The following is a 12,656-nucleotide window of genomic DNA, read 5'->3' as shown; positions in this document are numbered from 1 at the left end:
CGGTTCTAGGTTCTAGTTCGATTACGTAACGTAACAATGCTGTATGGCAAAATTGTGTTGGAGGTTTCAGTTCGAGAATATTTAAAATAAATAAGAAAGGAGTAATGTAACATATTTTTATTATAATTACAATTTTCCTCCAAAATTTCAATCATCACAAACCGCAAGAAACTTAAATGAGAACTAAGTTGATGCATTATTTCTACCTACAAAATTTTAACAGAACAACACATACACAGAACACCTTCCGAAATAGGTACCTATTGTTTAACCCACCTATTAAAAATTTATAATAAAATTAAATACTATTGATCATATCACAATATATACTAAAAAAACTAATGTTTTTTTTTTTACACTCCTTTTATGTAACAATTTGTTTGTAGATATCGAATCTGGACCCCATTTTATGAAGCTAAACCGTTCAATTGTATGTGTAAATCAGCAACATTACTCGAATGGCCTGACACCATTGGTCAAGTTCGTGTCATCAGCGGTTTACATCCGTGAAAATTGTAGCTCATTAATCATGCCCCTGAGGCCCTTCTGTGGAAATCGAATTCTCGTTATCTGCATCTAGATAACTGTTGCATATTCGAGCGATGGAGATGCAGCTAACGAAATTTCATTTTCGCGGTACTATTAGACCCTCTGGTCATTTCCATCCGAGGTTATTTCCAATTTAAGGGATTTTAAGCACATGAATTCAAAATCCCCTTTCCTCATTACCTCAGATTATTGTCTATGTTCAATGACAGATTTCTTTCTTCATTCAAAATTCTATCTGAAATATCACGAATCTGACATTCATCTAATTAAATTCATGACTCGTAAAAATTCAGATCATTAGTTAAAACCATGAAATCATGTAAGTGGGATGCCCCTTAAATTGTTTGCTATTTCGATATAGATAACACGAATAATTAGGGATACCGCACATCCATGAATTCATGATCTTAAAGTTTTCACGAAATAATTCAGACAAATCTCTAAACATTCAGAGCATGAATTCATGTGTGTGTTTTTACACAAGACACCCTTAAAGAACAATTACCCAATATTTTAAAATCAAAAACTCAATATGTTTACTTGGTTACACAATAGATAAAAAGTTTATGCTAAGCAAACACTCTGATGATTTTAATATAATAGTAGATTTGTTACACCAAAATAACAAAAACTGTAATATTATCCCAATAGATTAAATTTAAAATACATAAGATTAATTATATTTACTTAGGAGCTTAGGACACTTAGGTAATTGAAGATAGTGTAATTAGAGAAACTAATAACAATGGAAATCATAAAATGTACATTAGTTACTTACAGTAAAATAAACAAATTCCCTTTTGTGAAATGAAGTAATTTTCACATTCTTTAATAAAACTGACCATCAAAATCCTGGCTCAGGGTCTACTTGGTATGTGATTTCATATGCCAAGGATGTACACAGAAATTTGGGTCTGTTCACAAATGAATTATACTATTCTAACTTTTGTTATCACATTCACTGCCGGGAACCCACCTGGTGGGCGCTCGTGAACTTTGTTCAGACAACGGTTGTTTTGTACGCAGCTATTGACCACCGGTTTCTGGGGTAGTGCGCCCTTTTTTGTCTGGTAGTGAATGTGTTAACTAAAATTGTGGCCACACAATGGAATGAGATATCTACAAATATTAAAATCAGTAGTTTGCCATCTTGTACTGCACAGTTAGCACAAGGAATACCTTAGGACAGATTACCTTTTCCTTTATATCTGTATGAAGATGGGTCAGTCAGGGTAGTCTTTTTTCCGAGCGGCATGTGTCACATTGTTACTTGTGCTGTCCTTGCTAAAGTAACATAATTAGAAAAATTATTGGCAACTTGGAAACACATAGGTTGGTGTTGCTTGTAACAAAAGTAGTCTTTGTCTTTTCTTGAATGCCAGTTAGCTTCACTAAATTATGTGGTGTTACATTCTATTGGTAGTTAATTTATTGTTCATTCTCTAGTTAACAAGCAAGATGTTTCTATACTTTCTATAAATAAAGTTAATATTTTATAAATTCAGCTCTTAAATACTTTTGTTATGGCACAAGAGTGATCTTGATATCTGGTTACAAATAAAAAAACACAAGTCTCAAAATATTACTGGGTATTTAATTAGTGAAGCTAATAATAATGAAGTATCCTGTGTGTTAATATATTCTCACTAAACTCTTCTTCAACCAATACCCTGAATTAGAAATCTCAAATTATTAATTTCTGCATTTTGCATTTTAGCAAGTAAAATTCTATCAATAAGGCAATCTTGAAAATGAAAATAAATACCAAATGATTGTTTGCGAGTGAATCATAAAACAATAACATTGTAAATAAATATTAAAAATATTAGGTAGGTATTTCAAATATTTCTTGGCAAATAACTTATAATGGCTTAAATAGGAAATTCAATGAGTAACCTGGCGAACAATCCCTGATAAGAGCCAAAATGTCCACTATTACCATCATGAGATATATATATTATCGATCACCACTTGCCGTTAAACATATTCATTTGGTAAGAATTATTCTAGTCATGAGACACCTTACACATTAAAATACACATAACTTGTATTTTTGGTAGGAGAAAATTTCACCACTCTGCATCTCCATTGGCTTTTTGAAAGACATAATCTTTTCCAGCTAAATTCATTATCCCATCTTTTAAGTAAAACTTCCACTTGTTGCGACTCCGAGTAATTTTGTCATATTGACATACAACAACATTATCGGTATCAAACATGTCGCCAGGCTCTTCATCAGACACATCATCCCCCGAGTTGAGGGGCTCCTCTTCCGCACCACCATCCTCATCCCGCTCTTCCTCTTCCTCCTCTGCTGGCTCTTCTCCAGATTCCTCATCATCATCATCATCCCCTGCTGCATCATCTGAGCCCTCCCCTCCATTTGAGCCTTCATCATCTGAAGAATCCAGTGCTCCATCCAGGGAAAATGGGGCTGCACCACTCCGGCCGCCCCCGCCACCATCAAACTCATTTTGTTGCGCTGCTAGTGCAGAATTAATATGTTGTTGAAGAAGAGTTGCAGCTAATGGCTGCGGTAAGCTAATTGTTGCATTGATTATGGGCCCAGTCAATACCTGGTGAAGCTTATTACCATTAAGAGCAGAGGCTGGAATTTGAATAGTGAAAGAACGTGGTTGCGACCCTGGGACACCAGGCTGCGCCGGAAGAGTCAATTGCACTGGAACTTTATTGCTGGGGTCTAAAACGTGGGGATGAGTGCCTGCCAAGTTGGGGCCCGGTGCTCCATGCTCCGCGCCTGAACTTGAATGGCTCGAGCTCTGCGCCATATGCGCATCCGGAATACGTTTTTGTATCGCATTGCTCCCATTTGCTTTTTGAAAATTTTGTAACACTGGTGGCGGCGGCATCGCCGGTTCCAACGGAGGCGGATCCATCGCGCCACTGTCAGTTAATTTGGTCTTCCATAACTGTTTTAACTCCTGCAGCACTTGCTCATCCACACCGTCATCTAAGAAACAGTCCCGCACTCCGGCTATAACGTCATCTACTACGGTATTGTAAAGTTTAATAACGGACAGTTGACTCGACGTCATCTTGATATAATTGGTGTACTCAGAGTTGTGTACTGGTATCATTCGTGATGCATAAGAACTATTGTGAGCTCACAACGATTATAGTTTTCCTATCGTAAAATGCGTATCAACTTTCGGAATCACATCTCAATGTCAAGCGACACGGCAATCTACACAGCCATTATGACGAAAGGATTACAATTTCATATACAATTCAATGAAGTTCAAAATCTCACGATTACTAATAAGTAAAACGTTTGGGTGTAGTCCACTCCATTTCTATAAGGTTTCCAGGGAAATATTTAACACTAAATTTGACAATTCACCACTAAACATAACCTACAAACGAAAAGCAGAATTTGCCAGATTACGAATATTGTCTCTGGTCCGGTCCTAGTGGCCATTGATATTGCACGAGTGTACTGCGCATGCGCGATTACAGCGCCACCAGCGCGCGCCGAACATCGCGACCAGCTAACTAAAGATTTGTATTATATTAAATGAAATATAACTTTATTTTATTTGAAGTCATCCAGACTTTAGTAATTACTTAATATTAAATAAACACAAAAATCAATTTTATCAGATTAGTTTCGTTGGATGGATAAAACACAAATGTTGCCATTAAAGTAAAAACTTTGAAACATCAAAATCCTTGAATTTCTTTGCCTGCAAGTTAATAGGGTTGTTTCCAACTTTTTGAAACGCTTGTAATACGTTCTATATTAACCAAACGTTGCCCTAAAATTTAACTTTTACCCTAAAACGGCTTTAAATATGTTAAATTAACAAAATATATTTTAACCCGTGCTTTCGCGCCCAAAACGCTCTTTGAAAATTGTATGACGTCATAGTTTACGGTTTGACACATAACTATGTACATACAAAGAGTAAAGTAAGTATATAGGTACATACACACGTAAGGGCTCCACTACACGATGGCCGAGCGTAGGACAGTCCAAGAGACGCATTTATTCGTTAAAGGGAGCAAGTGATATCGCTATCTCATTCCACCACATAGCTGCGTCCCTTAAGCCCCCTCCAGACTATGCGCGTGAATCGCGGCGTGACTTCGCGGAGCGAACATACCGCGACGTTGACGTAGACTCCACGCTCGCACAACTTCACGGCGATTTCGAAGCGTCGATCGGATTTAGTTTGCGGCAAGGCACTGATTCAAACTGGGAACTGTCAAATTGATTTTTGGTTGATCAAGTTCGCACTTATTCGCACCGAATATAACCAAGCCGTAAACTGTAACGTCATACAATTTTCAAAGAGCGTTTTGGGCGCGAAAGAATGGGTCAAAATATATTTTGTTAATTTAACATATTTAGGGTTTTTAGGGTAAAAGTGGTTAATATAGAACGTATTACAAGCGTTTCAAAAATTTGAAACAACGCTATTGTAGCAATGAACAATATTCACATTTTTACTGACTGGACCATTGACTGGTCATGGACTTAATAATGCATGCAAAAACAATGGAATGGAAGTTATACACGTCGCGATCTTGACCTAGGCTATAACCGCAAAAATCGAAGTTCGAATCGAGGGTATTTTTCTCTATCACTCTAATTTCGTCTTAGTGAGAGTAAAAGAGCAAGATGATAAATGAGCAAGATTTTCGCGGTAGGCCTTCAATAAAGGCGGTGCTGAAGAAGATCCTCGAAGATTGGATTCGACTGAATACGTGACTAACCCGTTTAATATACATAATTTTAATGCGTTTGCAACTTTGCATGTGTTCGAGAGGGATAACGTGATAAGAGTAATTATGTGTGTTGTAGTACTATTACTTACCTATTTAATTCTGCAACCATGGTCTACTCTCTGTGATTTGTGAGAGAGACACCACTCTAGCGTCACCCGACCATTGGCGTCAGCTCTATAGGGCCAATTACATCCACACTCCCCGATATCGGGGCCGAAGTCAGTCCCGATGTCGGGCTTGATAATCGTTTTCCGCTTCACGGACTATCAGCACATCGTTATATTTGAAATGAAAATAAATGTTTCAAATACAATAATATCGAACATTGAACATTATTTACTTATTTATTTAACCTTTATTGCACAATACAAAAAAAAGTACAAATGGCGGGCTTAATGCCATAAGGCATTCTCTATCAGTCAACCATTGGGCCAAACAGAAACTTACAATTGGTGTCGAAAGGAAAATCTTATACAGAGAGATAAAAGTCACTATCTCAACACTACTATTATAAATAAACATATATACATTTTATATGTCAAATATTGTAAAAGATGTTGATATTTGGTGAAATGGAAAAATACTCTCGCTCGGGCCCGACATCGGGCCTGACATCGGGCGATAGCGAGTGTGGATGTAATTGGTCCTTTATGGCTACTGCTATCGAGCAGTAATACTGCTCGACGCAACGTTGGTGCAACTGCGCAGTGACGCCATTAACGCCATTTTCCATTTCTCAAAAGACGCTCGTGTGGGGTCTCTAAATTGACTACTCAATCATCCGGTTTCTTTTTGGACCGTGCGAAGTGCATGGTGGGGGTAAGTAAAGCGATCCCAGCGCATAAGGACCATAAGGTGGTAAAAATGTGAACTAACTGCGGATAACGTCTTTAACATTTCGTACAATTATATGGCTCGAAATGAAACTTTGATTTACGATTACTCCTGAAATATGCATTTAAATTGTATGGTGTAAGGGACCATTGTAAGCTGTATGAAATGCTTAATATAACTAACGTATTTATTTTGATAATTGTTAGTAATGTATCCATGTAAATAGCTTGGCAAATGCCACATATTACGTGATCTCATTCCATTCAAGCAATTTTTTATTCGTTCAAGAATCGCACGCTAGAGTGCGCTGTTCTGTGTAGTAAAATCCTAAATCGCGATATCAATTTTTTTTTATGGGAGACTAACAAACAAAAGCGGCCAAGTGCTAGTCGGACTCGCCCATGAAGGGTTCCGTACCATTTATGACATATTAAAAAAAACTACTAACTAGATCTCGTTCAAACCAATTTTCGGTGGAAGTTTGCATGGTAATGTATATCATATATTTTTTTTAGATTTTTCATTCTGTTATTTTAGAAGTTACAGGGGGGGGACACATTTTTTCACTTTGGAAGAGTCTCTCGCGCAAGCTATTCAGTTTAGAAAAAAATGATATTAGGAACCTAAATATCATTTTTGAAGACCTATCCATAGATACCCCACACGTATGGGTTAGATGAAAAAAAAAAATTAATTTTATGACGTATTAAAAAAAAACTGCTTACTAGATCTCGTTCAAACCAATTTTCGGTGGAAGTTTGCATGGTAATGTATATCATATATTTTTTTAGACTTTTTCATTATGTTATTTTAGAAGTTACAGGGGGGGGGGACACAATTTTTTTCACTTTGGAAGTGTCTCTCGCGCAAACTATTCAGTTTAGAAAAAAATGATATTAAAAACCTTAATATCATTTTTGAAGACCTATCCATAGATACCCCACATGTATGGGTTTGAAGAAAAAAAATTTTTTTTTTTTTTAATTTTATGACAGTTTAAAAAAAAATACTTTCTAGATCTCGTTCAAACCAATTTTCGGTGGAAGTTTGCATGGCAATGTATATCATGTTTTTTTTTTAGATTCTTCATTCTGTTATTTTAGAAGTTACTGGGGGTTACACACATTTTACCACTTTGGAAGTGTCTCTCGCGCAAACTATTCAGTTTAGAAAAAAATTATATTAGAAACCTCAATATCATTTTTAAACACCTATCCATAGATACCCCACACGTATGGGTTTGATGAAAAAAGATTTTTTGAGTTTCAGTTCTAAGTATGGGGAACCCCCAAAATTTATTGTTTTTTTTTTTCAATTTTTGTGTAAAAATCCTAATGCGGTTCATAGAATACATCTACTTACCAAGTTTGAACAGTATAGCTCTTATAGTTTCGGAAAAAAGTGGCGGTGACATAATCGGACAGACAGACAGACATGACGAATCTATAAGGGTTCCGTTTTTTGCCGTTTGGCTACGGAACCCTAAAAACCGGCCAACAGCATGTCGGGATTTACGGGCCAGTGGCATGCCTACAGTTATGGATAAGGGCAAGCCGAAAGATATGTGTACTTAATAACCTGTCCAATCTTCACTTTTCGCACTCAAATGAATTTGTTAGCCAGTCGAGGCGAACTAATCATAGCGCACTGAGGTAAGTACCTACTATACTACTAAAATAGAATTTTACAAACATATCAGCAATTATAAACTTATCTTTATCGCGCCTGATAAATTATATAAGTCGTCATAGCCGGAAGCATTATTTATTATTGTCTGTCTTTTACAAATTCTCGGGACCTATGGGGTCCCGGACATTTGGAAGGCGTGCGTGGGGCCGAAGCCAACACGTAGAGTCCCCTTGTAATAAGACAATTTACTCTAAATGTAACGTGACACCAACCGACGATTATCCCTGTTCACACTATAGCAGTGCACCCAAGGACAAGCCCCGGTTAGTGTAGGACTATTGTAAAATAACCGGCCAAGAGCATGTCGGGCCACGCTCAGTGTAGGGTTCCGTAGTTACTCTTCCGTCACAATAAGCTAAATTGGAGCTTAAAGTATATTAGTAAATTGTTAACCAAGGGATGAAACGGTACCTTTCACCCGAGTTAAACAAATAGGCAAATTTGCATAATCAGTACCCTAATTAAAGTAAGTAATAATAAATAATAAATAAATATTTAATAAATATTTATAGGACATTATTACACAAATTGACTAAGTCCCACAGTAAGCTCAATAAGGCTTGTGTTGAGGGTACTTAGACAACGATATATATAATATATAAATATTTATAAATACTTAAATACATAGAAAACACCCATGACTCAGGAACAAATATCCATGCTCATCACACGAACAAATGCCCTTACCAGGATTTGAACCCGGGACCATCAGCTTCGTAGGCAGGGTCACTACCCACTAGGCCAAACCGGTAGTCTTTTTACTATGAAGGGAAAACTTTTTGCGATAACTCAAAAACAGCTAAACTGATCATGTCCGCTAAAGTTTTCATTTAATGTCTTTCTTAAGCTCTACTTCCACGATTTTTTTCATATTTTTTGGACCTATGGTTCAAAAGTTAGAGGGGGGGGACACATTTTTTTTTCTTTCGGAGCGGTTATCTCCGAATATTACTTTATCAAAAAATGTTTCGTGAAAACCCCTATTAGCTTTGAAAGACCTTTCCAACGATAACCCACACTCTAGGGTTGAAGCGAAAAAAAAATGTCACCCCCACTTTACGTACCCTAAAACCCGGGAGGTACCCTCAAAAAAATTAAATTTTTAGATTTTATTGTACGACTTTGTCGGTTTTATTGATTTATATATCCATGCCAAATTTCAGCTTTCTAGCACTAACGACCACGGAGCAAAGCCTCGGACAGACAGACAGACAGACAGACATGGCGAAACTATAAGGGTTCCTAGTTGACTACGGAACCCTAAAAATGTTTTTATAAATACAAATGAGTTTGATACATACTTCTTTATCCCCACCTTTTTCAAATCGGGCACGAGCAGCGGTCCGATCGCAAGCCATTGTTTATTAATAATGCAAGGCTCTTAGTGGGAGTTCAATGAATAGTACGCACCAAAGAGCCAATACATATTAATTTCGCAATGTTCCTACTGGAGTAGGTCCATGAAACTTTTGTATAATGTAGAATATAAACTGGTTCATTTTTGAAAAAAAAATGGTGTGTGTACCATGAGCCAAACTTGATATACAGGGTGATTCTTTTTTTATTTTTGTTTTTTTTTTTTTACAAGAATTTAAATGGTTAGAGGGTTAATATTTTTTTAGCACATAGATTTTAGTCTTATTAATATTTGTACAAAATTTGAAATTCGTCAGTTTCATAGTTTAGGAAAAAATAATTAAAACAGTTTTTAATCGGGTGTTTTTCACCCCCAGGGGGTGACAGAGAGATGAAACTTTGTGCAGAGTATAACCTCCCCAAAAGGCATCGTTTGATTACAGTTTCGGCCCAAAATCGCTGGGGGCAATTTTACCTAGGCTATCCTGCTACACCCTTTCACTTCCACCCTGCGAGCATATAGCTCTGACACCCCACTCTGGACGGCCGGTAAAGGCAAGCCAGAGGTGAGAGTCCTGCGGCCCCTGCTCAGTGTTCACTCCAGCCGGCCAATCAAGGCAAGCCAGAGAGAGGGGCCTGACCGACTCTCGGGGGTATGGGACCCAAGGGACGTCACTTCCCATTCAGCTCGCCACAAGCTGCCCTGGGGGCTTATTATTATTATTATTAATAGATACATCTTATTTGTATGGGATCAACTAACAATCCAATGTGTTTTGGTTTTGTAACCGGCCGTTGCCCTACATAATTTTCTCCTATGCGACTGACTTGCCTGAGAAATACACAAGTCAGGTGTTGGTTTGGGCGCGGAAATGATATCCCGTTTTTCTACGAAGTTTCACAACTTTACCTTGCCTTCGTTGAGTAATACGTGGACGCATCTCATCACACAAGGAACAACTTCATATATTGTAAACGAATTAGACACTTAAACAACAAACAAAGGACCGAAATTTTGCTCATAGCCCGCCTCGGCTCGTACAGTCACATCTGAAAATATCGATACGAAACAAAGTGCCAAAAATATCTATATTTTCAGACGTGACCGCACGTCACCGCCTCGAGCGGTCGAGCCGCCATTTCCTCCATACAAAACCTCCGTTGACGACGTAGCGACGCTCGACGCCGTTGAAACGCGTGAAGCTAAATGAAAAAGCTTCAACGTGTGTCACCGATGTCGCGCCGAGTATGTTCGCGAAACTTAAAAATCGCGTACTTTAAAATTAAATTAAATTAAATTACCGTTTATTTCAAGCGCATGTGGCTCATAAAATGTTAGTTATGTACAATAAAACTTAAAAAAACTATGTTAGTAACAATAAATATCTTAACTAAAATCATAACGATTCACTGTTACTGGGCTTATGAAGCCCGCAACAATGCATTATGTACGGACAGTCGATCCTATCCGCAATCATAGTGAGGATGGTGTTGGGGCTGGCGCGCACGCGCCGTACCAGCGATGCGGCTCGCAGGCGCATTGCTGCTTTGAAGCATATTACGTGCGCGTCAGCGAACATCTGTGACGCACTGCAAAAGCGCGGCAGCCCCATCAACACCCGGAACGCATTATTATATTGAATTTGTAGGGCCTTGTACGATTTTTTTGTAAATTTGCTCCACAGGCTGCACGTGTAAAAAGTGGTACAAAAAGCCCTGAACAGGGTTATTTTACTGTCATTAGAGCAACGTGCAAACCTGCGGGCAATCATATTAGCTCTTATCGACAAGGCCCTACGTTCACGTTCAATGTCAGCATTGTCCTTGAGGTCGGTGGTGAGTATATGCCCTAGGTATTTATATTTGAACACTCTTTCGAGATCCACCGAGTTCAAACGAATGGGTGGTAATTCAGATGGTAGAATAGCACCAACCCCAAAGACCATGTACTGACTTTTGCTGACATTATATCTCAGCCCGTGCGCTTGCGCATAGTCCTCACAAACCTGCAGCAATCTTCTCATACCGCAGATTGACGCGCTCAGCAGCACCATATCGTCGGCATAACTCAGATTGTTAACATTAACGCCATCTACGTGACATCCTATATGCATGCTGCAGAGCGCGACAATCAACTCATTTATGTACAGGTTGAACAGCGCTGGCGAGCTCAATCCCCCCTGCCTCACACCGCATTCCATGCCATATGAGTCCGATAGCGTACCAGCCCAACGAACATAGTTGATCTGGTTTCCATACCAATGTCTAAATAAAAAGATGAGTTCCTGAGGTAGGTTTACTGATTCAAGTTTTTTCCATAGTAGATCGTAGGAAACCATATCAAATGCCTTCGACAGGTCTAGGTAGCATGCATAGACCGGCGTGTTTCTAGTAACATAGTACGCAACAGTGTGCTTAAGGGTCAAAATTGCACTTTCAGTCGAAAGTCCGGGTCTGAACCCAAACTGGTTATCGTGCAGCAAGAGTACTTTGTTTAACTGAGCATTAAGCACACTGTCAAGCACTTTTGCAACTTTAAGTACGTACGTCTATCACCCACTTAAGGGATAAAATCGTGCCTTTCACCCGAGTTAAAGACAATGCAAATTTGCATAATCAGTAATTAAAGTAACAGACCTATGGCCAGGATTTTTTCCTCAAGACCTACCTACAAAGCAACAAATCAAGCATTTACATTTAAAAAAGTGACATTTGATGAAGTGGAACTGCTGATGATGATCAGAATGGAACTCTACAACGACGCATAGTACACGGTGGCGATTTGTCCTCTTCGCTGTGTTTGTTAAGTAAATTAGATTTTCAATACAAAGGGTCTAGCCGCAATCCTATAGTGAAACTGCCCCTGGCTGAAATGTATACCTTTCTTAGAAGCGTTAATTGGTCTTATTATAAGATATCATTTTACAATATTTCAAGCCTGGAATCCCCTTGGTTTGGATAAAAAAACAAAAATATATAAAATCTTTTTTAATTTTTCTAAGCTAAACTAATGGTTAGATTTCTTTGAAATTCGGATTATACATGGCACTAATAGCAATACATTTTCAAAAAAAAAATCAAGGTTCTAACTTATTTACAAAGGCCTAAAAAAATTTTTTTTTGTTTAAAAATTTTTTTTTAGTATTTACAAGAGGGCGACAACCTCAATTTTTAGGTATTTAATGCACAATACAATACTGTATGAAATATATTTTTTTCATAAAAATCCATTTGGGGCAACAAGGTAAAAATGTCTTACTAATGCAGGCCATTCGTCTTACGACCATTAATCATAAAATATAGATACATTCTCGGCATATGTCTAAGAAGGTATATAGATGCTTCATAAAGTATGATGGCGAAAAGAGGGGAGTAGAAGCAATCGATCAATATTGTTGTGAATGTGCGAATGGGTTAAGAACAGTAGGTTGTTGTTCACATGTAGCGGCAATTATATATTACTTGTCGTATTGCAGGTT

General features: G+C 37.9%; 2 protein-coding genes across 5 annotated transcripts in view; both read right to left on the bottom strand.

The window, feature by feature from the left end:
- Nucleotides 1-12,656, bottom strand: part of LOC133523605 (regulating synaptic membrane exocytosis protein 1) — a 244,393-nt gene that overhangs the window by 132,968 nt on the left and 98,769 nt on the right. The window lies entirely within an intron of this gene.
- On the bottom strand, nucleotides 103-3,992 carry LOC133523601 (transcription initiation factor IIA subunit 1). Its single transcript, XM_061859267.1, has one exon. It carries the CDS (start codon nucleotides 3,645-3,647, stop codon nucleotides 2,619-2,621), a length of 1,029 nt encoding a protein of 342 aa, XP_061715251.1. The 5' UTR covers nucleotides 3,648-3,992; the 3' UTR covers nucleotides 103-2,618.

Source organism: Cydia pomonella, chromosome 12 (genome assembly GCF_033807575.1).
Source record: "Cydia pomonella isolate Wapato2018A chromosome 12, ilCydPomo1, whole genome shotgun sequence".
In the NCBI taxonomy this organism is placed as follows: domain Eukaryota; kingdom Metazoa; phylum Arthropoda; class Insecta; order Lepidoptera; family Tortricidae; genus Cydia; species Cydia pomonella.
The sequence above is the reverse complement of the archived record's forward strand: the minus strand, read 5'-3'. Positions and strand labels throughout refer to the sequence as shown.

What these genes read in the sequence shown, in the direction of transcription:
- LOC133523601 (XM_061859267.1), bottom strand. Translation starts at nt 3,647, where the DNA reads ATGATACCAGTACACAACTCTGAGTACACCAATTATATCAAGATGACG.